The sequence below is a fragment of the Cyprinodon tularosa genome, unplaced genomic scaffold (assembly GCF_016077235.1).
Source record: "Cyprinodon tularosa strain WSP-4 unplaced genomic scaffold, ASM1607723v1 ctg266, whole genome shotgun sequence".
Lineage (NCBI taxonomy): Eukaryota > Metazoa > Chordata > Actinopteri > Cyprinodontiformes > Cyprinodontidae > Cyprinodon > Cyprinodon tularosa.
Window position 1 is genome coordinate 898,004 of NW_024038970.1, and position 27,999 is coordinate 926,002.

The following is a 27,999-nucleotide window of genomic DNA, read 5'->3' on the forward strand; positions in this document are numbered from 1 at the left end:
ACGTGTTGAACAGAAAGAAGCAGGCGGTCTGCAGGTTCTGGCTGTGGACGTTCTGAGGAGGTTCTTTGTTTGGAGGAGTTTCCTGCAGCCTGAAGTGACCCAGATCCCATTGTTTTGCCCACATGTGACCTGGATCTGATCTTTTCATGACAGTCTGAACAACACGGATCTGATTTTTTCCCAATGCAACCCAGGCTACTTGGCTCTGTGGTCCTGAATCCGATATAAATCTGATCTTTTTAAATGCGATCTGGTGGCATTCATCTGATCTGAACGGAATTAATACAGGATAAAGGTCATCAACCATGCCGGACGATGATGCGGAGATTTATTTTCGATTATTTAGCCGACAGGGTGACCCACTTAGTGACCCACTTAGGGCAGGAATTATAATTATAATCTATAATTAGATTGTAAAAATAAAAAATATTGAAAAAACATTTTGCATTTAAGATATAAAAAACAAATGTTGGTCAATCTGCTCTATCCAGAACTCCTCAAGTAGAAAAGTCTTAGTTTCACCTGATTTAATTTAGTTAAGAAATCTTGTTTAAAGAAGCTTTGGCTATCCAAATATTAATCAATTAAGAGATAATCAAGAGATTAATCGATTTGCTGCTCAGTGGCGCAGCAGGAAGAAGGTTCTGGGTACGATTCTCGGCCCGGGGTCTTTCTGCATGGAGTCTGCATGTTCTCCCTGAGCATGCGTGGGTTCTCTCTGGGTACTCCAGCTTCCTCCCACAGTCCAAAAACATGACTGTTAGGTTAATTGGCTTCTCTAAATTCTCCTTAGGTGTGAGTGGTTGTGTGTCTCTGTGTTGCTCTGTAATGGACTGTAGACCTGTCCAGGGTGGACCCTGCCTCTCACCCAGAGACAGATGGAGATAGGCACCAGCACCCCTCGCTACCCCAGCAGGGATAAGAGTGATGGAAAATGGATGGATGGATAATCGATTTGCAAAATGATTGTTAGTTGCAGCCCTAATCCAGCACGACCATCCATGTTTTCTTCCGTAAACACAGAGCGAGCTCGCTTATGCCGTCATCTCGTCCTCTGTTACGCATGTGGGAAACTCAACTTGTATGAATGCAGTTCACACAGGAGATCATATACATGTCGCATATATTTGTAAATGTGAAGGACCGTTTAAAAACAGTCGGATTTCACATTAAAATGGGAATTGAGCATCAAGGCCTGCAGTACGAACGCAGCCTGAATGTGTCCAACATGTCTGCAGCTGCTGGAGAAGCTGCCCCTGGTGTGGTGTGAGCTGCTCTCCGAGGCCCTGGCTGCCCTTTGGACCTGCAGCGTGACCTCTGACCCTGACCGCTGGCTCAGATGGGACCCCGTGCATCCAGAGACCGAGCCGGGCCTGAAGCGGCGTCCTGCAGCAGGAATCACGGTTCTGCCTGTTTTTCAACTTTCTGCCTAGAAAATGGATTTTCCATCTGGTTGTTAAAATGTTGGTGATGTTGCCTTCAGGGCCCAGCTGTGCTGGGTACAGCGGTGTGGTCCCATTGCATTCTGGGAATGCTGAGCAGCAGTGGGAGCAGCGGTGGAATGGAGCCGGGGGCCGGGGCCCTGCTGGCCTCGTCTCATGTCTGCCTCGGGGAGTGGAAGGAGCGGCTCCAGCAGCTGGAGGTGGTCTCCTCCGTGCTGTGGGACAACATGGCCTTCCCTGCTGCAGCTCCTTTCAGGTACCCCTCCTCCAGACTCCTCGTTGTCCCCTCAGATGTCCCCTCCTCTGACCCCATGGCACCCGTGTCTCCTCAGGGCTACAGACCTCCGGCTGCAGGGGGCCGTCCTGCGCCGGCAGCTTCAGAGCATGGCAGACCTGCTGCCTCCCAACATGCAGGAGGGCTACATGGAGAGCTGTGAGAGCCTAGTGGAGCACCCATACCCTCTCATCGCCTCCCAGGAGATCCAGACGGTCCTGAGGAACTTCCTGCCTCCAAACCTGCTGCCTGACGGCCTGATGGGAGCCTGCATGGCCTGCCTCCAGCAGTTTGTCCAGGGCAGGGTCCAAGGTGGAGGCGTGCCGGCCCACAGCGGGGCGTTCTGGGTCCACATGGGCCTCCTGCAGGTCCGAGTGTGGACACCGCAGAGCATCTTTGATCCAGCAGTGAAGAGGGCCTACAAACTGAACTACGCTCAGCAGGAGGTAAAAAGCACCTTTGATTCGTTCTGATGTGGTAGAAGATCAGATGAAGGCGTCCTGAGAGGATGGTCAGCTGCTCTGATGGAAACTGGTTCAGACTGCAACTAAAAACAGAGATAATGAGAAAGTCGATCTATTTTCTTTTGCTCTGTTCCAGCTGGTTCTGCTGCAGGATGAGTGGAAAACTCGCAGCTTGTCCTCTGAGCTGAAGACCGGAGAGGAGCTGAGAGAAAGCAGCACCACTGATGGCTTCCAGCATCCTCGAATCAGGTCAGGACATCCACTGCCAGGAGGGAGGGGCTATAACAGGCCGCTGAACCACAATGCATGCTGGGAAAACGTTCAGGATGCATTGGTTAAAAAGCCTGCATGTTAATAGCAGAGCGAGATCCAGGCTGGTTGATCATTTGGTTATCAGGCTCCTCTCCTGTGGAACCAACTACCAGACTAAAACTTTCCTTTTTGATAAAGCTTCTAGTTAGAGTGGCTCAGGTTATCCTGAGCTATCTCTATAGTTATGCTGCTATAGGCTTAGACTGCTGGAGGACATGGGGACCCCTTTTTCATCATCCTGCTTCATTCTATCTCTATTCTTCCACTCTGCAGAATCTGTTAGTTCAATCTCTAACGTTCTGCTCTCTCTGCTTTTTCTCATAGTAGCTTCATCTGGTCTGTTCCTGTTTGGCTGTGACTCCATCCTGGAGAGAAATATCAGCTGCGCTGCTGCCATCAACACCTTTGTTTATAGATGTTATAGCTCTGCTTGTTTTCCAGTGCGGTCCTGTTTCTCTGACTGTGACTAACTGGATGTGCTCTCTTCATCCTCTGACATGGGAGCTGGCTCGGAGCTCGTCTGCCTGGCTGTGTGTTTCCTGGACGGGGCCGCCTTTTACAGTTGCCTTTTGTATCTATGCTTCTTTTTCTATGTCTGCTTCTGTCTCCTTGAACCCCAGTGGGCCTCAGCAGATGGCCGCTCACACTGAGCCTGGTTCTGCTGGAGGTTTCTTCCTGTTCAAAGGGAGTTTTTCCTCTCCACTGTTGCTAGAAGCATGCTTAGTGTGAGGGATTGCTGAAGAGTCAATGAGTCGATGCAATCAACTGGTTTTCCTTAGAAAACTTTGAATCATTCTGACTGGATGATCTGGTGAACTGTAAAGTGCCTTGAGATGACAAGTGTTGTGAATTGGATATATAGAAATAAACTGAATAGAACTGATGAGGGGGACGTGTGGCTGATGTCTGCAGGTATCTGTGGATCCGCATGCAGCAGCTGAGGGAGCAGATAGCGGAGCTCTCCAGGAAGCAGGCTTTCCGCCCTCAGGAGCCTCAGTACGGCCGGCTCTTCCAGGACCTGCAGCATTACCTCAGCAGCGTGGGCCACCTGTCGGCCGTAGAGGAGCTGCTGTCTCAGCTGCTGAAGGCCCTCAGGGAGCCTTCAGCCTTCAGGTCCCGCTCAGCCATCCAGGCTCTGCTGAAGGAGGAGGCTGTGTGGCAGAGCTCCCAGCAGCGCTTCTGCCAGAAGCTGATGGAGGACTACCCTCTGTTCCCCGACCTGGTGGGGCCCCTGAGGACCGGCCTTCTACAGCTGCAGCACGGCATGAGGCTGGTGGCCTCTCAGGTGGCCGCCTCTCTGACTCCTGTCCCGGGTCTGTCCAAGGTGGTGTCCTGCTTACTGTCCTTCCCCTCCGTGTCCCCTGGCCTCCCGTCAGACCTGGCCCGGGCAGAGTTTCTCTGCTCCACGGCGTGCATGGACGTTCTGCAGAGCCTCGTGAAGCTCCTGCCCAAAGAAGACGCCGACGCTGTGATCCCCCAGCCCTCCGCTCTGCTGCTGAATGCTCTGCTCTACCTGCAGTGTGACTCCCTGTCCACAGGGGAGCTGAGCCACGACGCCTGCTGTCTCTTCAGACACATCTGCCAGGTCTGGTTCCGCCTCCGTCCAGCTTCTGTTTGTCAAACCGCCGCTGAGCGTCTGCCTTCTGCTCCTCAGGCTGTGGTGAACGAGTGGGACAACCAGGAGAGGAGGAAGCGAGAGCAGGAGCAGATGGAGGCGTCTCTGTACCGCAGCCGCAGCCGTCTGCACGGGTCGGGCCTGACGGAGGACGAGCAGGAGGAGAAGGACTTCAGGCGCCAGTTTCCTCAGTTCAACAAGGTAGAAGCATTAATAGTAGCCTTATTCATGATATAGCAAATGTTGTTTTTTTTCTGAGCTCTTCTCAGTTTTCCTGCGGTGATAACACAGAAAAGATCCAAACAGTTTGGATAAATTAAGGCCAGAACACAGAATCCGATTTAGTGTCCGATCCCACAGACCAACTATTTGCTTTCATCACCAAATAATTGACTCATTGAATGAATCGTCTCGATCCAAAATCCTTTCACTGATTAGAAGCTGATTAACTTCAGGTTGCTATTACCATGGTAACCAGATGGATCTCCATCCTCATGCTGAGATGTTTATCTCCGGTTCTGATTCAGGACTTTGCAGATATATTGACCCAGCCCAGTCTGGAAGGCCCGGGCGACTCGGAGCCGGAGGCGGAGGAGGACGGGGCCGATCCGGGGGCCGCCGAGCCGGGCTCCTTGTCTGCACACGCCATGAACGCGGTGGTCCAGGTGCATCAGAGCATGTGTCTGGGTTACGCCCGCTCGCTTTGGTACCGGAGCGCACCGCCGGCCAATCACAGCAAAGGACACATCAAGGCCCTGATCTCCTCCCATCAGATCGCCTCTCCTCTGATGTCCCACTGCTACCAGCTGATGGGTAACAGACGTCTGGATGTGAAGCCATGAAGCCTGTTTCTCTCAGATTCATCAGCTTGTTTCTCCCGTTTAGACTCAGAGCTGGATCTCCAGCTGACGGGCTGCGGCCTGTTGCTCTCCACCCTCCTCCAGAACACGGTGAGGGGCTCCGGGGGTTCTGAGCTGGCCGCCTCCCCAGAGGGACCGTATGACTTCTATCAGCAGCCTAACGTGGGCGAAGCCGGCCTCTGCCTGCCGGTTCTGGAGCAGCTGAGTGAGGCGGTGAGACGGCGGCTGGAGGAGTGGCCCGAGCACCCCGCTCTGCTCCAGGTCAGTGCTCCTCTCAGCTCGGGGATCTGTTCTCCCTCTGCTCCTTGAAACCAGTCCTGATGTGTTTGCAGCTGGTGGTGGTGATGGAGAGGATCACGTCCTTCAGCCTGGCCTGCCCGCTGGCCAAGTTCCTGAACGGGCTGGAGATCCTGCTCGCCAAAGCCCAGGTCTGTCATTTCTCTGAACGCCCCTCCCCCCACGCAGCCGGTTCCTGACTCTGCTCACTGTCATCCATTCAGGACTGGGAGAACAACGCCAGCCGCGCGGCGTCTCTGCGGAAGGAACTGGAACCAGTCATCCAGCTCATCATCCAGTGGCGTAAACTGGAGCTGAAGTACGAGTAAAGCAGGTCGGCTGCTTCCTGCTCCTGAGCTGCTCTAACCTTCTCTCTGCTGGGTTTCAGGTGCTGGTCCAGCAGCCTGGACAACGCGCTGAAGAGACACACGGAGAAATCCACCAAGCACTGGTTCTCCCTCTACCAGCTGGTGGAGCGATACCTGGAGGAGCAGAGGACCCAGGCGCCCTCAGGTAGACCAGCTCTGCCTCCTCACACAGCGTCCTCGCTTCAAAGCAGACTGTGACATGCTCTTCTCTGTCCTCCGCAGGAGAGCAGGCAGAGAGCCTCTCCCTGTCCTCCATCTCCTCCACCCTGGAAGCCTTCATGGAGAGCTCCACCCTGGGCGACTTCCACACCCGTCTGAGGATGCTGCTCAGCTTCCACTGCCACCTCCTGCTGGTCCCAGACCTGCCAGGACAAGGTCAGCCATCAGCCCCCACCCACCCTGAGCTCTGAGCGCCTCATTAACTAACCGCCTGCTCTGCTCCGCCTTCCAGGCTCTCTGTCCAGGCTCCTGTGGAACCTGCACAGATACTACAGCCAGTTCTCCGAGTCCGTCCAGGGAAAGATGCTTCAGCTCCGGCAGCCGATAGAGAAGGAGCTCAAAGTAGGACGCAGTCCTCCCTCTGCTGCTGCTTCTTACTTCCTGAACTCCCACTCATCAGCTCCACCTTTGTTCTCAGGACTTTGTCAAGATTTCCAAGTGGAACGATGTCAGCTACTGGTCCATCAAGCAGTCGGTGGAGAAGACCCAGCGGTACGTTGAATTTTAGCCCCCTTTAGGACCGACTGTAGGCGCCTCAGCTGAACAACGCTTCCCGCTCCCTTTCAGCACCCTCTTCAAGTTTGTGAAGAAGTTTGAGGAGGCTCTGAGTAAACCCAGTCTGGCTGCACTGGTGGAAGTAGGCAGCGTGGAAGAAGAGGGCGTGGCCACTGGCCCAGAGGAGGGCGCCGTCCATCGGGTCCATCGCGCGCTGAAGGCGGCCGTGCCCGGCCAGGGCAGAGAGCTGCAGGTACGAGTCCCAGACTGCAGACAGCCTGCGGTTTCAGATGGACGCAGCTCTGACTGTCTGTGTTCTGTAGGACCAGGAGCTGGAGGACGGAGCTGGATCCCTGCAGAGCCGGCTGCCCGTTTTGTTCCGCAAAATGAAGAAGATGTGCATCCAGCTGCTGAAGAAGGACTCCGTACCTGAACTGGCTGAAGATCTGGACCAGTTTACCAGTAAGACTCCTGCTGCTGGAGAAATTCAGCATCAGCTTTAACTGCTTGATGCAACTTTAAGGAGATTTCTACCTGATCTTCAGGCTGCGTTTGGAGTTTGATGGTGTTCAGGGGAGGGATTAAATATTAGGCAATACTAGGTAGCTGCCTAGGGCCCCAACCTCCTGGGGGGTTTACGTGTATGGTTGATACAACCGTTCCATATTTGTGCACATTATGTTTTTAATAAAAATCCTTTCACTAAAATGCCATCAGAACGGTGATAATATCAAGTGTGTCTCAGCCCCCCCTTCAGTGTCCACCATATTGGATCAGTCCATTTGCTGCACATGTTCAGAGAGGTCCAAACAGACAGCAGCAAACCATTTGAAAACAAACCATGCAAAGAGCAGTGTTGCCAACTTAGCGCTTTAGTCGCTATATTTAGCCACTTTTCAGGCCCCTCTAGAACTCTGATTTCTAAAAAGCTCCTAGCGCCAAATCTAGCCACTTTTTTCTGCTACTGGAGACTTTGGAGACAACATCTAAAAGCAGCGAACTCTGCTCTCCAGAGCGAGTAGATTGGTAACCCCGCCTCCTGCTCTCCTCTATCTTGTCTGCTGTCATGATTCATGCAGCTATTATTTCATCCAAATGAAAAATGGAGAACAGATAAGCAGATCATGGCTTGTCTACAGTGAAAAGAAGGACTGGGTTATTTACTTTGGCCTTTTTGGAAACACAGGAAGGAGCAATCAGCTAAGTGAGCTTAGTGCTTGGAAAAAATCTTTCATTCCTTTAGAGACAGCATGAAAAGTCAGCTGAATACAAAACATAGAGAGGAAAACAAGAAGAAAAGGGACAAGAAGAGAGGGACACAACCTAGAACAGATATTGGATGTCTATTCTATTAACATTTCTCTATCTGTAGAATGGGGCTGTTTATGTGCCGTCTTCTTAATTCAGAGGGTCCCTGCCTGTCTTTGCCCAGGGCCCCACATTTCCTAAATCTGCACCTGATGGTGTTTATGGTGTTTTCTCTCTTCTACATATCCTATATTTGATAGTTTCCCCTCTTTGCCTCCTACTTTATTTAATTTCAGTCGTCTTGGTTCACTTCATTATTTAAATGTTTATTTTACTGCTGTTGTAAGTTCTCTTTGATAACCATGGTGTTTTATTGGCATCTATCAGCTACAAAAATGATCTAAAAATGAGTCAACATTTCTTAGAGGAGGAGTTTTATCCACTAATTTCAGCAGATCAGTAAATAAAGTGTTTCTGCCATTAGAATGAGATAATACAGTTACTGCAGTTATGATCCTATTCTAGTTTTAAATGATCTTTCCTGCTTAAATCAAGGGAAAATGCTTTATTTTCCAACATGAATTCATGTAAATTTTAAATGTTTCAGGTCTGATGAACTGCTGCTTGGTTTAACATTTTAATGATCAGTTTTCTGCCAGGAACCGTCAGGAAGCAGAGTGAAAATGATTTAAGCTCAGAAATCTGCACCTTTTTTCTCCCTGAGATCATTTGGACTTTGTTCTAATTGATTGGCTGGTTTTCCTTCCCAGGTGAGATCATCAGCAACCTGCGCGAGCTGCAGAGCCTCAGCGTGGACGCGGCGGCGGCGAAGGAGAAGCAGAAGACGGAGGTCAAACACATCCTGCAGCAGAAGCAGAGAGCGCTGTCTGACCTTTTTAAGATGCTCTCTGAATTAGGTTGGTTTCCTCCTCCCTGACGTCAGCCTGGTCAGTCATGGCGAGTCTGTGTTTTTAGCTGCTTCTTTTCCCGGGCAGGTCTGTCGTACCGGAAAGGCGTGACATGGAGCAGAACGGCAGACCCAGAAACCACCCTCTGCATGCAGCCGCTGGAGATGACCACGGCGCTCTCTGCTGTGACGGACCCGGGGGAGACCGAGCGCACGTAAGCAGAGTTTATTCCCAACCGTACGCCGTCTTCTGCTCCACCACGCTGATTTATGTCATCAACGGACGTCCAGGTTGTTGGCGGAGCTAATGGCAGCATGGGAAGGATGTCAGAAGTACTTCTACCGTTCGTGGGCCAGGAGGACGGCGCTGCAGACCGCTCTGCAGCACGCCACCAAGGTGAGCCCCCCTACAAAAGGCAGGGCCTCAGAGGCCCAGCTGGGAACTCATGCCTCTCTCTGCTTCCTTCGTCTCCATGGTTACAGGAGCTGGGGGTTGGGAACATAGAGCGCTGCAGAGGCTTTTCCTCGCACCTGTTCAAGGTGCTTCTCAGACAGAGGCACCGGCTGGCCCAGCTGACCGAACACTGGCTCTGCCTCAGGTAAGTTTGACCTTTGACCTGGTTAGAGCAGCAGCAGCTGTTCATTTCTCTTTAGTGAGAGAAAGGAATCTTTAGAGACTATTGTTCTGAGGAGAAACCACATAAGTGACAAAAAAAATATTTTACACATTACATTGTTTAAAGCTTTTATTTGATTTAAACCTAAAATAGAAAGGAAGTATTGGTTCTGAAAGAAGGACAACATCATATGGTGGAGAAGATTCTCAGTCTTCCAGGTCAGAGACATTCCAAAAAGTTAGAAAACAAACCACTGGACCTTGTTTCCAAGTTTGAAGACGTTTCTCTTCCATTCAGGAAGCGTTTTCAATTCAAAATGACAGAAATAGTGTTGAGTTCCAGGTTTGATACCAGGGGTCACCAATTAAAAACCAGCGGGGTCTGAATAAAGAAAATCATCAACCAGTAAAGGTCTGGAGACATTTTTAATTATAATCTGTTACTTTAAACAGAATTTCATATTTTATGCATCCATGTTATAAATTGAATTATCAAATAAAAAATATAAAAAAATAGAAAGTTTTTCCATAAAGTGTTTTTTAAGCAGAGAACAACAATCGTTCAGTTTGGTTTATAGACAATTTCCTGATTCCCATATTTTATAAACACCTGAACTCAGCGTTTGTTATTCTTTTTTCTGTCTTAATGTTGGCAGTGGGCTTTAGGCTGCCCTGCAAGGCTTTAAACCTGGGTTTGAATGGAGACTAAGCCATTCTCAAGCACATATCAAGGAGCTCATTCTGAGCCTGGATCCAGATTTATTGTTGATTCTGTTCATGGTGGAGAATCCTGCTTCACAGCAGCAGGTTGAGCCAAACATCTTCTAAATGTGCAGGGTCATCTTTGAGCACGCCATTTCACTTTTCTTTCACCAGTTCACCACAGTTCTTCCAGCAGTCCACACTTTCTCTGCTCTCTTTTTCTCATCATCTTCTCCTTCTTTCCCATCGCCCGGCTTGCCACAGGTTTGCCTGCTGTGTCTAAAAGTAGCAGCAGCAGCAACCCAGACTGACAGCAGAACATTGGATAATCTGGATCACGTGCAGCCTGGAGCCGGACGCTCTGGAGGGCTTTACCGTATTAACAGGAGAAGTGGCGCATGTGAAGTTAGACACTGTCGTTGAACATGTGTTAATTCATAAATGTTTTAAATCAGGTGTGTCTGGATCCGGTCCCTGGTCCGCTAATCCATGACCATCTGCTTTATACAGCAGCCCAGCAAAGCCTTATTTTTGTTTAGAAAGCTTGCAAATTGAAACGGACAATAAGGTCCACCCCTTTGGAATGGAGGTCATTTGGCTTCTTTGTTAGCATGCGATGCCCCATACGTGTCCATGTCTCTGAAACAAACTAAACCAGAAAAGAGGAGCGAGGTGGGCGAGAACGCTGGAACCCTTTTTCCACCTGGATCCCCGCTCTTTTTGGCCCTCATGTCCCTCCGTTGTCGCACAAACTTGCCTCCACTTCCTCACCCCTCAGCAGTATCTAGACCTACAGCTAGTTCCTGATTGGCCCTCTGGCGTTGTGGCGTGGAATAACATAGCGCAGACCATGCTTCAATACTGGGCATAAATCAAAAATATCTGCAACAAGCTCTCTGCCATAACCAGCCCTTTACTCCAACAGTGCAATATGCCGGTGAAGACTCTGTCATCCAGGTCATAGTTATTCTAAAAAAGTTCACAAACCATCCACGGGACTTTGTTACCGAGATTGAAGCTGTTTCAGAGACATATACAGGTAATGCAGGCTAACAAAGAAGCGACCCCCATTCCAAAGGGGGGGACCCGTTCATCCGTTTCTATTTCCATGTTTTCTAAACTAAAAAAAGATTTTGTTGGTTCACCCTATAAAACCTGGAACTCAACGCTATTTCTGACATTTTGAATTGAAAAAGCTTCCTGGATGGAAGAGAAACGTCTTTAAAGTTGGAAACAAAGTGGATTGTTTTTTCACTTTTTTGGACATCTTCATATAAAGTGCTAAAACATCAACAACCTGCAACCGGGCTGAGCCGGTTTGGGTCGATGTTCGGAGGATGGAGCGCTGCTGTGACTATAGAGGGCCTAATGATGAAGACGAGGATGATAATCCCGTGGAGACGGCAGCTTCTGTTTAGTTCCAGTCCTTTTAGACCCGTTAAACGGGTCGATGACGCCGTTAAACCTGTACTATGGCTGCTTTCCTCATGGTTTCTTTGTCTCCTTGCCTCCTCCAGGAAGCTAACAGCCAACGTCCAGGATGTCAGAGCCCACCTCCAGACGGCGGGCTGCCCCCTCCCCCCCCAGAAGCCTCTGCAGGGCTGGATCCAGAGAGGCCAGGCGCTGGCGGCCCAGTGTGCCGCTCTGCTGCAGCAGCTGTCATGGCTGCTGCAGTGCTGTCCTGAAGACGCCCAGCAGAAGGAGCAGGGCGGCAGCGGGCAGCAGACCCCGATGTGCCCGTCCCCTCTGGCTGCTCAGCAGCAGCCCCCCGGCTGCCTGTTGAGGAGGGGGGACCCCAGTTGGTGCCAGCTCCACCAGCGAGTGGTTGCGATGCTGAAGGATGCTCAGAGTCTGAGGGAGCAGCTGGGCTCTGTAGCACAGCAGAAGGAGAGGGTTCTCTGCACATGGTAAATCATCATCATCATCCTCACAGCTCCTGCTGCTGTCCAACAGAACTTAAAGATGGATGTTTCACCCTGGATGTTTTCTCTACAGGAGCAGTTTTGCCTCCTGCTGTTCTGCCATGGAACAGCTGGGAACTGTAGCCGCTCAGATCTCCAGCATGGAGCACCTCTTCTCTCCCGTCATCAAAGTGGGCGGGGCAAACAGCCAGCCAGCCGTTACGCAGAGCCTGCAGTATGTCCGAGGACAGGTGGAGACATGCGTTACAGAGTTCAGCACCTGGAAGAGCCAGCTGCTGTCCCTGGGAGAGCCAGAGCCCACAGGTCGTCCTCACCAGCCTGCTCCTGGTTTAGTTCTTCATGAAGCATTAGCTGAATTAGATAACCGCTAGACTCAAAAACCTCTGGTCCTGTTTCCTCTGCAGATCAGCCGTCCGCGTTCTCTACAGACTTCTCTGCTGAGCTGGAGGCAAACATCAACGCGGTTCTGTGCGCCGTCCAAAGAGTGGTGAAGAGAAGAGAGAAGGAGCAGGAAGCAGAGAAACCCAGAGATCCAAAGACAGGTAGCCATGAAGTGATCGATGTCTGCAGGGCTTTCAGGGCTGCCAAATGTACACCCCGCATGCTCTCTACGAGCACCCGGAGAGTCCCTGTTCTGTCCTGCTATGAACCAAATATTTGGCACTTTTTCTGATCAGATCTGACAATATTGAGCAGAGCAGGATCTCAGCAGCTTGACAGGTTGCTGAGGAGCCTGAGATCCTGTAAACTGGGATGCCAGGTTTTCAATTCAGTTTATTTCTATAGCACCAATTCACATCATGTCATCTCAAGGCACTTTCCAGTTCACCAGATCATCCAGTCAGATTGATTCAAAGTTTTCTATCTAAGGAAAACCAGCTGATTGCATCGACTCATTGACTCTTCAGCAATCCCTCACACTAAGCATGCTTGTAGCGACAGTGGAGAGGAAAAACTCCCTTTGAACAGGAAGAAACCTCCAGCAGAACCAGGCTCAGTGTGAGCAGCCATCTGCTGAGGCTGACTGCGGTTCAAGGAGACAGAAGCAGACATAGAAAAAGAAGCATAGATACAAAAGGCAACTGTCAACCAGCTCCACAGGCGGCCCCGTCCAGGAAACACACAGCCAGGCAGACGAACAGATTCTGCAGAGTGGGAGAATAGAGATAGAATGATGAAAAAGGGGTCCCTATGTCCTCCAAAAGTCTAAGCCTATAGCAGCAGAACTATAGAGATAGCTCAGGATAACCTGAGCCACTCTAACTAGAAGCTTTATCAAAAAGGAAAGTTTTAAGCCTAGCCTTAAAAGTAGACAGGCTGTCTGCCTCACGGACTAAAACTGGTAGTTGGTTCCACAGGAGAGGAGCCTGATAACTAAAAGATCTGCCTCCCATTCTACTTTTAGAATTTCTAGGAACCACTAGTAAACCTGCAGATTGAGAGCGAAGTGCTCTGTTTTCCACTGGGAAAGAAAGTAATCCAGATATCTAATTCTCTGTGTCCTGTCTGTTGCCTCAGACGAGGAAACCGAGGAGCCTGTGGAGGACCTGCTGAAGCCTGGTCATCTGACTCGGCTGCTGGAGGAGGAGCTGGAAGCTGATCTGGAGGCTTTGTCTGTTGGCAGCGTGAATATGGGAGTAACTGAGCTTCTGAGCCGTATGAGGAGACACAGGGATTCCTGTCAGCCACCACAGCTTCAGGTATCTCCATGTCTGAGCTGAACTGCTCTGTTCATCGCCAGGAGGCCCATCCTCCATCCTCTGCAGCGTAGCTTAGTGAGTCTTAACCTCTGCTGGTTGGTTGACCTTCTGCTGGCTGCTCTGGTCTGTGTTCCAGGAGCTGAACCGCGCCTGCAGGATGTTGGTCCGTTTCGAACCACTGCTGGGGATTTACTCAGACCTGGTGCGTCACTACCTGTCTGTGTCGGTCGGAGTGCACAGATGCACAGGGAAGCTGCTCTCTGTTCTGTCCGGCATCTTCACAGAGCTGGCCCAGAAGGTACGGATTAACCCACATTACCTGACCAATGACCACATGTGACGTTTGGGGGAAGAACTAACCTCTGCTTGTGGTCCGGGTCAGGGTTTCTGCCTGCCCCAGGAGCTGCTGCCTGGCGGAGATGGAGAGGGCGCCACAGAGTTTCATGACTATGAGGGCGGCGGCATTGGAGAGGGAGAAGGCTCCAAAGATGTCAGCGACAAAATCGAGACTGAAGATCAGGTGATGGAAACGTTTAGATTTGTCCCGTGCTCCTCCTCCTTCAGCGTCTGTATATCCGTCCCATAGCTTTCTCTGAGGACCCGCTCCTGCTGCCAGCAGTGGATCACAGGTTGTTCTAACATCCTGCTGACCCAGATATCAGCTCCCAGTAATATCCTTCACACAAAGCAAACCGCTTCATTCATGGTTCTGGAATCTCTTTTAACTATCTCCGTTTTCATTTTTAAACTTTAATGCAAAATTATTTTTTTACACACTTCTTCATCCCTATTGGGTGAAAGAAACATCCAGCTTTGTTTTGTTTTTTTTATGAATGATGAAACTGAGCCATTTTAAAAACCTCCTGACAATGACTACATGATTGTTGAGCAACCCAAGCAAAGAGGCCGACTGGGGTTCAAGGAGACAGAAGCAGACATACAGAAAGAAGCATAGATACAAAAGGCAGCTGTCAACCAGCTCCACAGGCGGCCCTGTCCAGGAAACACACAGCCAGGCAGATGAGCTCCGAGCCAGCTCCCATGTCAGAGGATGAAGAGAGCACATCCAGTTAGTCACAGTCAGAGAAACAGGACTACACTGGAAAACAGACCGATTTCCAACATCTATAAAGCTACTATCAGAAAATAGCAGAGAGAGCAGAACGTTAGAGATTGAACTAACAGATTCTGCAGAGTGGGAGAATAGAGATAGAATGAAGCAGAATGATGAAAAAGGGGTCCCTATGTCCTCCAGCAGTCTAAGCCTATAGCAGCAGAACTTTAGAGATAGCTCAGGATAACCTGAGCCACTCTAACTAGAAGCTTTATCAAAAAGGAAAGTTTTAAGCCTAGCCTTAAAAGTAGACAGGGTGTCTGCCTCACGGACTAAAACTGGAAGCCAATGAAGAGAAGCCAGGATAGGCGAGATATGATCTCTCTTTTTCATTTTCATCAGAACTCTGGCTGCAGCATTTTGGATCAGCTGAAGGCTTTTAACTACAGTTTGTGGACTTCCTGATAGTAAAGAATTACAACAAATGCATGGACTAGTTTCTCAGCATCAACCCTGGACAGGATATTTATCATTTCTGCAATATTCCTCAGATGAAAGAAGGAAATTCTAGAAACCTCTTTGATATGGGATTTAAAAGACAGGTCCTGATCAAAAACAACACCAACAAACCCGTCTGCTAACTTTTAGTTAAGCAAACATCGAAATATGACCATAAATCAGAAGTCTCAAAGCGACAGATCAGATGATGTAACACTAAGAGGAGGGACACAGGAGCAGTGGGACAGAGGAGGAAATGAAACACTGACTCAAACGCTCTGAACACAGATAGCTGCACCCAACCTCTGTTACCTTTGGCTAAAATAAATGAGCGAAAAAAAGCAGAGATTATTGGTGGGGACTGTCCCCACCCGGCCAAAGTCTGTGGGGACATGTCCACACCAGTCCTTCAGAAAGTTACGCCTGTGATACAGACTGCTAACCTCTGACCTTTCCCTCCAGGTGGAGGACACCTTCCAGGAGGGGGTGGAGAAGGAGGAGCAGCAGGATAAAGAAAACATCAAGAGTGAAGACAATGCCATTGAAATGTCTGAAGACTTTGATGGACGGGTGCATGATGGAGAGCAGAATGAAGCCGGTGAGTGGAGCTGAGGGCCAGAAGTCTGCTGGTATAACCTTTGACCCTCTCTCTGTTTAGATGTTAGTGTTTCCCCGCTCAGATCAATGACCCAAAGCTTCTCTGGATGCTTTACAGGTGAGGAAGAGGAGTCTGAGGAGGAGGATAAAGAGGAGCTGGATAAAAAGATGGGAGACCTGGGAGAAGGTCAGACGGACACTTTGGACGAGAGAATGTGGGGTGATGATGAAGATGATGAGGAGGAGGGGAGTGATAAGGAAGAGGAGTCTGGACAGGGCATGGATCAGGTACCGCTCAGCAGGGTTCCTCCTGGGATGAAGATGATGGGAACGCTGGTTTTTCCAGGAGGAAGCACTAACCGTCGCCTTCTATGACGATTTCTCAGGGAGAATCCGAACTGGTTGCCAAGGACGACAACTTGGATGCAGCAGAGTCCAACACGGAGAAGAAGAAGAGCCAGGAGGAGGATGAACAGATGTGTGAGGAGGAGGCGGAGAAGATCCACGAGCAAGGAGATCAGGTGACTTTAGATCGGAGGAGAAACTCCACTAGAGAATCAAATCATGAAACCTTCCAAATATCTGGTAGATCTTCAGAGATCTCATCCTGGGTTTAGAGACAATAACTAATATCTGAGGTCTTCCTTTTCCCAGAGAGAGTTTGATGAGAATGAGGTGGACCCCTTCCACGGTCAGCAGGACAAGAGACCGGAGCCAGAGGCCATGGATCTGCCAGAGGACCTCAACCTGGACCAGGATGAAGAGGCTGGAGAGGATGAGGAGTGCGAGGGAGATGGTGAGGGCTGCTGCTGATCAACGTTTCCTGCTGCCTCCTGAGCAGATCAGGAACAAAACAACTTTTATCAGCTGATCTTTACCCCAACTGTTCAGACCGATGCTCTAAACTGGAGCTGTGTGTCCAGTTTAGCGTGGCGTCCATCTTGGTTTTTTTGTTGCACATGTCTGATGGTTTCCCCTGAAGGTACCAGTTAAATGAACTAAATGAAATCCACTCTGGAAGCTCTTCTTCTTCTTGTGTGTTTCTTCTCTTTTAAAACAGCCTCCAAACACATAAATTGTGAGACTCCTGTCACACAGTGCTGATTTATCTGCCTGACGTCCCAGAATCTCCTAAAATGCTGTCATACGCTGAACTTTCTATGGATTTTTTCTATTTTTGTCGTATAGATAGAGTATTCATAACAAGTCCAGAACTTCTGTCCAACGACAGCCTAACTTCTGCATAACGCACAGCAGCGTAATGCCCATGAAATAATGGACAAGCATCATTTCATGGGCATTAGGAAGCATCAATTAAAGATGCTTCCCTCAGGAGGCGCCCAGTCTGCATAAAATGATGTCTTTGAACCCTTTGAACCTTAACCCAGCTGCTGTTTACCACCCGGCAAAAAAAAAAAAGAAGAAAGAAAAAGAAAGCTTTTGGTGTCATCAGATTGAGCGTCATGTCTGCTAGGAAGTGTGTTGGTGGTGGGCGTGAACGCAGGGAGGATCCATCACTCCCCTTCTGGCTCACCCTATGATGGGGATGAAGTCTGGAGGAGAACTGACGGTTTCCTCCTGTTAACCCCCTTTATACCAAAACGCTGCCAATACGCCATTATACAGTAGCTGGAAGTTAGAAACATGTTCAGCGCTCGTCTGGAACACGGCAGATACCTTGATATGCTTGGAGAGAAGTTCTGGATAAGTTACTCAGAAGTTACTCAGAGGTTTAGGATCAGCTAGACGCCACGACTGATGAGGAACTGACACTGAACGGATGACGACCATCAGATAACTGACCTGGAACTGTCGACTTGTTTCAGTGTGCTCATAACTTTAACAAAACGTATTCCAGCGTTTTTGGCTGATTTTCCGTACGTCAGGCAGATGCTGGTCTAAATCATCAAGGTCTGACAGGAGCTTGAATTCCATCTTTCCACAAACTCTGATTCTGGTTTCTGACTTTTCAGAGGAGAACCCGTTAGATATCGCTGACAAAGCCCCGGAACTGGAGGAGAAAGAAGGAGAACAGAAAGATGGAGAGGAAGAGGAGCCGGGAGACACTGAGATGGAGGAGAACCCTAGAGAGGAGGAGCCACAGACGGAGGAGGAGGAGGAGGAGAAAGGACAGGAGAAGGTATCAGAAGAGGAGGAGGCTGCTGATGAGGACGAAGAAAAGGAGGGGGAGGAGGATAAGGAGGGACGGGAAGAAAGAGAGGAGGCGACTGCACCGAAGGACGGCGGAGATAAAGCGAAGGTCTGGATGTGAACAGATGTTTTTGAATCTGTGAAGATCACAGGAACCGTTAACTCAGCCGCTTCTGCTCCGTCAGGCGGAACAGGAGGAGGAGGAGGAAGGGGACGACGAGGAGCCTGCTTCTGCTGAGAGGAAGGAGCACAGCGCGGACGGTCAGACTGGAGAGGAGAACATTCAGAGCGAGGCGGCGGTGGAGCTGGCGGGGGCGGCTTCAGAGAGAGACCAGGCCAAGGAGGTAACGGAGGATCCAGGTCTGTGGCTTTGGGTTCCCTCCTGGATGATTACTGACTGCTCCACCCCCCCACCCCCTCTAGGAGCATGGCAGTGGAGCGGCTGACGCCAGCCAATCAGAGGGCCACCAGTCCAAGCTGACGGCCAGGATGGCCTCACAGACACAGACTCGGAGCAAGACGCAGGTACGGCTGCTGCGGCGCTTCTCGTTAGTTCACCTGTCGGTTCTTTTCCACTGAAACGATCTCGTCACGCCGTCCCTTCTCAGAGCTACAAGAGGAAACCCGGCCGAGCAGATAAGGAACGGTCCACGGGCGACTACAACGAGCGCGTCAGCAAGCGCCTGCGTACGGTGGAGGGCAGCCAGGAGCGCACGGAGAACAGGCAGACCGAAGGCCAGCAGGAGTCTGAGCTGTACGAACACATCAAAGATGGAGAGGCGGCGTACGACGCGCAGACTTACGGTCGGTGGTCTGCCTCACTGCCGGCGTCCTGATCCGCCTCCGATACCCAATAACCGCTCTGATAACCGCTTTCAGATGTCGCCAGTGCGGAGCAAGAAAAGGCAGCAGGACCTCAGAGGGACCAGGAGGAGGAGGAGGATGTCGCCATGGAAACGGAGGACCAAGAGGAACAGCTGAAATCTGCCGACGTAGAGGAGCTGAAGCCTGACCACCTGGAGGCTGCCAAGTTCTCCCAGAAAGGTTTCTGTTGTTCTTATTTTTCCTTGGTGGCTGCGTCTCCCTCCAGTAACCCGCTTCTACGTCCTCATTGGTCTGCAGGTGTGGAGGGCGGAGAAATGGAGGCGCAGCAGCAGGATGAGGAAGACGAGAGGCCGAAGGACCGACAACATCAACCCGTAGAGGAGGAGCGAGCTGAAAGAGGCAGAGAATCCAGCATCCATACTGTTCCTGAGCTCCTGCTGCACCCCGTGCAGGTAGGATGAGGCCCGGGTTTGAAACGGCGTCCGTCCAACAGGCTGAGCCTCTAACGGCCGATTTTCCTCCTGCAGAAACCAGAGCGAGACCCAGAGGAGCTGAGGAGGGAGATGGAGCTGCAGCTGGAGTCCTGGAGGAGACTAGCTCCAGGTTCTCAGGAGGAGGTGAGTAGAGTGTGAAACATTTAGGATGCCTCTGATCCTGGAGAGGATGTGATGTCAGACTGGACCCTGATGTTGTGCTTGTTCCCAGGAGGCAGCAGCAGCCTCCATGTGGCTCCGGTACCAGACCCTGACCTCGGCTCTGTCGCAGCAGCTCTGCGAGCAGCTCCGCCTCATCCTGGAACCCACGCAGGCCGCCAAGCTCAGGTCAGACCTCAGACAGCCGCTTCACATTAACGTGCCCCACCCCCACCGATGATGATTATGTGTGTGTGTGGCCTCTCCTCAGGGGGGATTACCGCACAGGGAAGCGTCTGAACATGCGGAAGGTCATCCCGTACATCGCCAGCCAGTTCCGCAAAGACAAGATCTGGCTGAGAAGGACCAAGCCCAGCAAGAGAGAGTACCAGATCTGTCTGGCAGTGGACGACTCCTCCAGCATGGTGGACAACCACTCCAAGCAGGTAGGAGGCCTGAGGAGGGGGCTGAAGGGAGGGGGGGTACAGTAACCTCTGAAACATCTTAGTCATGGAAACCCATTCAGTTCTTCTTGTAACGGATCCTCTCCTCTCCTACAGCTGGCGTTTGAGTCGCTGTCTGTGATCATCAACGCTCTCACCCTGCTGGAGGTGGGACAGGTGTCTGTGTGCAGGTGACTCCACAGCTTCTGCCTTTTCATGCTGCTGCATTCACTCAGAAATGATGTGATATTAGCCCAGTCAGGAGGATAAATCATTGTAACTTGTTTCTAGTTTTGGCGAGCAGATGCAGCTCCTGCATCCTTTCCAGCAGCAGTTTAACGACGAGTCCGGCGCGCGAATTCTCCGCCTCTGTCAGTTCCAGCAGAAGAAGACCAGGATCGCACAGGTGGGAGTTCATCCTGAAACCCTGATGTCTGGGCTGAAGGCCGCAGAGGTCAACCCTCAGCCACGGAGGTTGGAGGTCAACCCCTGGCTGCGAGGCTCGACCCCCGGTGGCAGTAGTCGACCTCTGGCCACGAGACTCGACCCGTGGCGGCAGAGGTTGACCTCTGGTCGCGGGGCTCGACCCCCGGTGGCAGTAGTCGACCTCTGGCCGCGAGACTCGACCCCTGGCGCCAGAGGTTGACCTCTGGCTGCAGGGCTCGACCCCCGGTGGCAGTAGTCGACCTCTGGCCACAGGGCTCGACCTCTGGCCGTGAGACTCGACCCCCGGTGGCAGAGGTTGACCTCTGGTCGCGGGGCTCGACCTCTGGCCGCGAGACTCGACCCCCGGTGGCAGAGGTTGACCTCTGGTCGCGGGGCTCGACCTCTGGCCGCGAGACTCTATCCCCGGTGGCAGAGGTTGACCTCTGGTCGCGGGGCTCGACCTCTGGCCGCGAGACTCTATCCCCGGTGGCAGAGGTTGACCTCTGGCCTCGGGGCTTGACCCCTGGCTGCGAGACTCGACCCCTGGCAACAGAGGTTGACCTCTGGCCGCGGGGCTTGACCCCTAGCAGCAGAGGTTGACCTCTCGCCGCGGGGCTTGACCCCTAGCAGCAGAGGTTGACCTCTGGCCGCGAGACTCGACCGCTGTCTGCTGACTTCTGTTTAAACTTTCATCAGTCTAACGGTCTTCTCTTTCTCTAACCCAGTTTCTGGAGACGTCAACGAAAATGTTTCTGTCGGCCCGGCAGCACATCCCAGGATCCATAACCTCTGGTGAGACCAGCATTCTGCATCCTGACCTCCTGTTTCTTTACCCTAGAGCCGCCCCCCTACAGCCCCATGGCATCTTTTATGTAGAAGGTCCTGAGTTTTGGAGCCTTTGTCAGTTTCCCAGATGTTGCTGACAATAGTTAGAATGATTAAGGACCATGGACAGCTCCCACAGGAGACCAGTCTGTGCCCAGGACCCTGGATAGAACTTCTATAGAACCATGGCACCTAGATTTACTCATTATATTGATGATGAATATTGTTAATGATGAGAGCAACGTTAGTGATAATGGTAATAATACATCTTAATAGCAATAATGAACATTTTTACGATAACACAAAAATAGCGATAATGATCATAATAGTTGCTCATAAAAAGTGTTATTAAATGATAATGGTATTGATACTGGTAAGTATAAATAATGATATAATAATAAAATGAATCTTTATATTAATGATGATGAATAACGGAATCAGATAAAGGTGGGTTTGTGGACCGCCGCTCTGTGTCAGACTGGGTATTTAGGTTCAGAACCTTCCAATGTTGTTTATCTTTTTGACCTTCTTTCCTCCTGTGACCGTCTCTCCTTCAGAGACGGCCCAGCTGCTGCTCATCGTGTCCGACGGCAGGGGGCTGTTCCTGGAGGGCAAGGAGCGCGTGATGGCAGCCGTGCAGGCGGCGCGCACCGCCAACATCTTTGTGATCTTCGTGGCGCTGGACAACCCCAACACTCGGGTAAGGCGGAGACCGCTTTGCTCCATCTCTACCTGTAGCTCTGCGTTTAACTCTCTGTTTGGTGCAGGACTCCATCCTGGACATCAAGGTGCCCGTTTTCAAAGGACCTGGAGAGTTACCAGAGATCCGCTCCTACATGGAGGAGTTCCCCTTCCCTTTCTACGTCATCCTGCGAGACGTCAACACCTTGCCGGAGACCCTGAGCGACGCACTCAGGCAGTGGTTTGAACTCATCACCGCTGCTGACCAATAAACAGACGAGGAGCTTCATCCTCAGGAGGAAGATCGGATCTGCTGCTGCTTCAGGAAACTTTCCTTTTGTGCCTTTAATGGGAGGTTTCCCAGCACTTTGACTCACAGACCAACATCAGGCAACATCAACGACTCTTCTGAAGGTCATGATGTTCTAGAGGGGGACTAATAATGTGCCTTGGAGAAGCCAGCAGGGTGAAAGCCCTGTCAGGATATCCACCTACAGTCATTATTTCCATGTTTGGTTCAGCTGCTGTCGACATGGAAAGCCTCACAACACGTGTAGGAAACTTTTTAATGTGAACATGAGCAGAAATGAGCAGTTATGTCATCTTTACCTGCTGCTGTGAATAATGAAAATAATTTATGGTTGTTCCACAGAGAGAAAGAAAACGCTTCTTCTCCTCCACAGATTGCAACCATTTGTTTAACCAATGATAATAAAGATTTATGGCTCAGATTTTTTATTGTTTGTTTAAGATAGGCTCTGTCTCTACACCTTGCAGGTTTCTCTCCAGTTTTTTTTTTCCTGAAAAGAGATCACTCAGGACAAACTCTTTGAAAAACACTTCATAATGTTCATGTATTAAATAACCAGGAGGCATGACAACAGATTCAGATCAGAGAAGTTGCTTAGAGTTACAAAAGGCAGCTGCATTCCCCTTCGGGCTCACATCTCAGGAAGTGGACGTCAATCACAGTTAGAAAAGCATTTTATTCATCTCCAGTCTGCGGCATCATCACATTTTACATGTTTGTAAATGAGGAGACATCCATGGCTGCAGCCTTATCACAATATTACACTTTGTTCTTAGTGGAAGGACACCGCTCTCATTCCATTCCCACATCATTGCCACATACAGAATGAAGACTGTTGAAAACATCAGTTCTAACACGCAACAGGCAGCTGATTTTAAGGTGTAATAAACTCACACATCATCAGTGATAATTATTCTGTTATATAATGATAATTTAAACTACATTTCCCTGATCAGCAGGCGCTGCACAGCAGTGATCCTGATCCCGTCACTGATCGCTGCGAAAAGGACGTGGTTATAGCAGAAATCCAGTCTGATGAAAAATGGTATAAATGTAGATCAGTGCATCTCATTTCTGATCAAATCAGGGGATACAATTTGAAGTTTTGGTTGAGCTTATAGATTAATAGACATTTAAATTCAGGTTGGATATTTAGACAATAAAAGTAAGCCTTGGACCATCACAGTACTGCTGAAAGGACAGGATCCACACTGGATCCATTATTAGCAGGTATATTTGAAGACTGGGAGAGTTGAGGCACCTTCTAGGCCAAAATAAAAAAAAACAATCCACTGGACTTTGTTTCCAAGTTTGAAGATGTTTCTCTTCCATCCAGGAAGCGTTTTCAATTAAAAATGTCAGAAATAGCGTTGAGTTCCAGGTTTTATACAGTAGCCCAACAAATCCTTGTTTTAGTTAAGAAAACATGCAAATTGAAACGGGTCCCCCCCTTTGGAATGGGGGTCGTTTGGCTTCTTTGTTAGCCTGCAATGCCCCATACCTGTCTATGTCTCTGAAAGGGGGGGTCGTTAAAGGGAATTGTTGGCCTGGCCCAATAGGCGAGGTGATTTGGTCCCCTCTATGGGGGTTGGGGTTGCCATGATAGAGGGGAGGAATCAACTCAATTGCTGCATTGTAGGTTTTTGAAAGCTGAAATCTGAGTCCACCTCCTCTATTAAAGGTTGGTTTTCTTTCTTAACAAAGATGGCTTCCTTCACGCCCCTCTCAAACCACCTGTCTTCTTTGTCCAAAAATGTGAACATGCTGGTCCTCAAAAGAATGTCCTTTGTCCATAAGGACATTGGGCCATGCTTTTAGGTCAACTTTTGTGTCATAAACAGTACTTGAGTTAAGGGGGGGTTACATTCCTCTTCTTAAATGACCACCCCCCCCATACCATCCACTGTGACATTTATTACTGAATGTGTAAAATCTCTACTTTATATTAACAGTAATGGCAATAATATTGCCTTTTTAACATTTGGTGGGCTGTGGGCTTACGAGTAGCCTGAGCAAAATAAATAAAATCAAAGTGTCCTAGCATGACTATGAAGCTGATCCCAGAGGGAAATGAAACCCTAACTATGTAGGGGCAGTGATAGCCATGCTAACTATGTAGGGGCAGTGATAGCCAGGCTAACTATGTAGGGGCAGTGATAGCCATGCTAACTATGTAGGGGCAGTGATAGCCAGGCTAACTATGTAGGGACAGTGATAGCCATGCTAACTATGTAGGGGCAGTGATAGCCATGCTAACTATGTAGGGGCAGTGCTAGCCATGCTAACTCTGTAGGGGCAGAGATAGCCATGCTAACTGTGTAGGGACAGTGATAGCCATGCTAACTGTGTAGGGACAGTGATAGCCATGCTAACTGTGTAGGGACAGTGATAGCCATGCTAACTGTGTAGGGGCAGTGATAGCCATGCTAACTATGTAGGGGCAGTGATAGCCAGGCTAACTATGTAGGGACAGTGATAGCCATGCTAACTATGTAGGGGCAGTGATAGCCATGCTAACTATGTAGGGGCAGTGCTAGCCATGCTAACTCTGTAGGGGCAGAGATAGCCATGCTAACTGTGTAGGGACAGTGATAGCCATGCTAACTATGTAGGGACAGTGATAGCCATGCTAACTATGTAGGGACAGTGATAGCCATGCTAATTGTGTAGGGACAGTGATAGCCATGCTAACTGTGTAGGGACAGTGATAGCCATGCTAACTGTGTAGGGACAGTGATAGCCATGCTAACTATGTAGGGACAGTGATAGCCATGCTAACTGTGTAGGGACAGTGATAGCCATGCTAACTGTGTAGGAGCAGTGATAGCCATGCTAACTGTGTAGGGACAGTGATAGCCATGCTAACTATGTAGGGGCAGTGATAGCCATGCTAACTATGTAGGAGCAGTGATAGCCATGCTAACTATGTAGGAGCAGTGATAGCAATGCTAACTCTGTAGGGGCAGTGATAGCCATGCTAACTATGTAGGGACAGTGATAGCCATGCTAACTGTGTAGGGACAGTGATAGCCATGCTAACTATGTAGGGACAGTGATAGCCATGCTAACTGTGTAGGGACAGTGATCGCCATGCTAACTATGTAGGGACAGTGATAGCCATGCTAACTGTGTAGGGACAGTGATAGCCATGCTAACTATGTAGGGACAGTGATAGCCATGCTAACTATGTAGGGACAGTGATAGCCATGCTAACTGTGTAGGGACAGTGATAGCCATGCTAACTGTGTAGGGACAGTGATAGCCATGCTAACTGTGTAGGGACAGTGATAGCCATGCTAACTGTGTAGGAGCAGTGATAGCCATGCTAACTGTGTAGGGACAGTGATAGCCATGCTAACTGTGTAGGGACAGTGATAGCCATGCTAACTGTGTAGGGACAGTGATAGCCATGCTAACTATGTAGGGGCAGTGATAGCCATGCTAACTATGTAGGAGCAGTGATAGCCATGCTAACTATGTAGGAGCAGTGATAGCAATGCTAACTCTGTAGGGGCAGTGATAGCCATGCTAACTATGTAGGGACAGTGATAGCCATGCTAACTGTGTAGGGACAGTGATAGCCATGCTAACTATGTAGGGACAGTGATAGCCATGCTAACTGTGTAGGGACAGTGATCGCCATGCTAACTGTGTAGGGACAGTGATAGCCATGCTAACTGTGTAGGGACAGTGATAGCCATGCTAACTGTGTAGGGACAGTGATAGCCATGCTAACTATGTAGGGACAGTGATAGCCATGCTAACTGTGTAGGGACAGTGATAGCCATGCTAACTGTGTAGGGACAGTGATAGCCATGCTAACTATGTAGGGACAGTGATAGCCATGCTAACTGTGTAGGGACAGTGATAGCCATGCTAACTGTGTAGGAGCAGTGATAGCCATGCTAACTGTGTAGGGACAGTGATAGCCATGCTAACTATGGAGGGGCAGTGATAGCCATGCTAACTATGTAGGAGCAGTGATAGCCATGCTAACTGTGTAGGGACAGTGATAGCCATGCTAACTGTGTAGGGACAGTGATAGCCATGCTAACTGTGTAGGAGCAGTGATAGCCATGCTAACTGTGTAGGGACAGTGATAGCCATGCTAACTGTGTAGGGACAGTGATAGCCATGCTAACTGTGTAGGGACAGTGATAGCCATGCTAACTATGTAGGGGCAGTGATAGCCATGCTAACTATGTAGGAGCAGTGATAGCCATGCTAACTATGTAGGAGCAGTGATAGCAATGCTAACTCTGTAGGGGCAGTGATAGCCATGCTAACTATGTAGGGACAGTGATAGCCATGCTAACTGTGTAGGGACAGTGATAGCCATGCTAACTATGTAGGGACAGTGATAGCCATGCTAACTGTGTAGGGACAGTGATCGCCATGCTAACTGTGTAGGGACAGTGATAGCCATGCTAACTGTGTAGGGACAGTGATAGCCATGCTAACTGTGTAGGGACAGTGATAGCCATGCTAACTATGTAGGGACAGTGATAGCCATGCTAACTGTGTAGGGACAGTGATAGCCATGCTAACTGTGTAGGGACAGTGATAGCCATGCTAACTATGTAGGGACAGTGATAGCCATGCTAACTGTGTAGGGACAGTGATAGCCATGCTAACTGTGTAGGAGCAGTGATAGCCATGCTAACTGTGTAGGGACAGTGATAGCCATGCTAACTATGGAGGGGCAGTGATAGCCATGCTAACTATGTAGGAGCAGTGATAGCCATGCTAACTATGTAGGAGCAGTGATAGCAATGCTAACTCTGTAGGGGCAGTGATAGCCATGCTAACTATGTAGGAGCAGTGATAGCCATGCTAACTGTGTAGGGGCAGTGATAGCCATGCTAACTCTGTAGGGGCAGTGATAGCCATGCTAACTATGTAGGGGCAGTGATAGCCATGCTAACTATGTAGGGGCAGTGATAGCCATGCTAACTGTGTAGGGACAGTGATAGCCATGCTAACTATGTAGGAGCAGTGATAGCCATGCTAACTGTGTAGGGACAGTGATAGCCATGCTAACTATGTAGGGACAGTGATAGCCATGCTAACTGTGTAGGGACAGTGATAGCCATGCTAACTGTGTAGGAGCAGTGATAGCCATGCTAACTGTGTAGGGACAGTGATAGCCATAATAACTATGTAGGGGTAGTGATAGCAATGCTAACTCTGTAGGGGCAGTGATAGCCATGCTAACTATGTAGGGGCAGTGATAGCCATGCTAACTATGTAGGAGCAGTGATAGCAATGCTAACTCTGTAGGGGCAGTGATAGCCATGCTAACTATGTAGGGGCAGTGATAGCCATGCTAACTCTGTAGGGGCAGTGATAGCCATGCTAACTCTGTAGGGGCAGTGATAGCCATGCTAACTGTGTAGGAGCAGTGATAGCCATGCTAACTATGTAGGAGCAGTGATAGCCATGCTAACTGTGTAGGAGCAGTGATAGCCATGCTAACTGTGTAGGGACAGTGATAGCCATGCTAACTCTGTAGGGGTAGTGATAGCAATGCTAACTCTGTAGGGGCAGTGATAGCCATGCTAACTGTGTAGGGACAGTGATAGCCATGCTAACTGTGTAGGGACAGTGATAGCCATGCTAACTATGTAGGGACAGTGATAGCCATGCTAACTGTGTAGGAGCAGTGATAGCAATGCTAACTCTGTAGGGGCAGTGATAGCCATGCTAACTATGTAGGGGCAGTGATAGCCATGCTAACTCTGTAGGGGCAGTGATAGCCATGCTAACTCTGTAGGGGCAGTGATAGCCATGCTAACTGTGTAGGAGCAGTGATAGCCATGCTAACTATGTAGGAGCAGTGATAGCCATGCTAACTGTGTAGGAGCAGTGATAGCCATGCTAACTGTGTAGGGACAGTGATAGCCATGCTAACTCTGTAGGGGTAGTGATAGCAATGCTAACTCTGTAGGGGCAGTGATAGCCATGCTAACTGTGTAGGGACAGTGATAGCCATGCTAACTGTGTAGGGACAGTGATAGCCATGCTAACTATGTAGGGACAGTGATAGCCATGCTAACTGTGTAGGAGCAGTGATAGCCATGCTAACTGTGTAGGGACAGTGATAGCCATGCTAACTATGTAGGGGCAGTGATAGCCAT

General features: G+C 49.8%; 1 protein-coding gene across 2 annotated transcripts in view; it reads left to right on the forward strand.

The window, feature by feature from the left end:
• Positions 1-22,283, forward strand: part of mdn1 (midasin AAA ATPase 1) — an 83,880-nt gene extending 61,597 nt beyond the window's left edge. Inside the window, exons 59-102 of one of the 2 annotated variants that reach the window (XM_038289210.1) lie at positions 1,239-1,403; positions 1,484-1,698; positions 1,775-2,162; positions 2,317-2,429; positions 3,405-4,077; positions 4,147-4,308; positions 4,635-4,920; positions 4,993-5,228; positions 5,300-5,395; positions 5,468-5,562; positions 5,632-5,756; positions 5,834-5,986; positions 6,063-6,172; positions 6,249-6,322; positions 6,398-6,578; positions 6,649-6,787; positions 8,344-8,490; positions 8,569-8,695; positions 8,772-8,877; positions 8,964-9,079; positions 11,316-11,705; positions 11,794-12,023; positions 12,125-12,262; positions 13,239-13,420; positions 13,557-13,718; positions 13,803-13,940; positions 15,435-15,570; positions 15,688-15,857; positions 15,956-16,090; positions 16,224-16,365; positions 17,543-17,829; positions 17,906-18,064; positions 18,144-18,245; positions 18,329-18,524; positions 18,600-18,764; positions 18,843-18,997; positions 19,073-19,162; positions 19,251-19,366; positions 19,449-19,623; positions 19,738-19,811; positions 19,912-20,026; positions 20,772-20,838; positions 21,429-21,571; positions 21,639-22,283. In XM_038289210.1, the coding sequence (XP_038145138.1) occupies positions 1,239-1,403; positions 1,484-1,698; positions 1,775-2,162; positions 2,317-2,429; positions 3,405-4,077; positions 4,147-4,308; positions 4,635-4,920; positions 4,993-5,228; positions 5,300-5,395; positions 5,468-5,562; positions 5,632-5,756; positions 5,834-5,986; positions 6,063-6,172; positions 6,249-6,322; positions 6,398-6,578; positions 6,649-6,787; positions 8,344-8,490; positions 8,569-8,695; positions 8,772-8,877; positions 8,964-9,079; positions 11,316-11,705; positions 11,794-12,023; positions 12,125-12,262; positions 13,239-13,420; positions 13,557-13,718; positions 13,803-13,940; positions 15,435-15,570; positions 15,688-15,857; positions 15,956-16,090; positions 16,224-16,365; positions 17,543-17,829; positions 17,906-18,064; positions 18,144-18,245; positions 18,329-18,524; positions 18,600-18,764; positions 18,843-18,997; positions 19,073-19,162; positions 19,251-19,366; positions 19,449-19,623; positions 19,738-19,811; positions 19,912-20,026; positions 20,772-20,838; positions 21,429-21,571; positions 21,639-21,824 (7,560 nt within the window). In that variant the 3' untranslated portion in view covers positions 21,825-22,283. Of the gene's footprint in view, positions 1-1,238; positions 1,404-1,483; positions 1,699-1,774; positions 2,163-2,316; positions 2,430-3,404; positions 4,078-4,146; positions 4,309-4,634; positions 4,921-4,992; positions 5,229-5,299; positions 5,396-5,467; positions 5,563-5,631; positions 5,757-5,833; positions 5,987-6,062; positions 6,173-6,248; positions 6,323-6,397; positions 6,579-6,648; positions 6,788-8,343; positions 8,491-8,568; positions 8,696-8,771; positions 8,878-8,963; positions 9,080-11,315; positions 11,706-11,793; positions 12,024-12,124; positions 12,263-13,238; positions 13,421-13,556; positions 13,719-13,802; positions 13,941-15,434; positions 15,572-15,687; positions 15,858-15,955; positions 16,091-16,223; positions 16,366-17,542; positions 17,830-17,905; positions 18,065-18,143; positions 18,246-18,328; positions 18,525-18,599; positions 18,765-18,842; positions 18,998-19,072; positions 19,163-19,250; positions 19,367-19,448; positions 19,624-19,737; positions 19,812-19,911; positions 20,027-20,771; positions 20,839-21,428; positions 21,572-21,638 lie in introns of both variants that reach the window. The other variant, XM_038289209.1, reaches the window with a different exon arrangement.
• Positions 22,284-27,999: the final 5,716 nt, after the last annotated feature.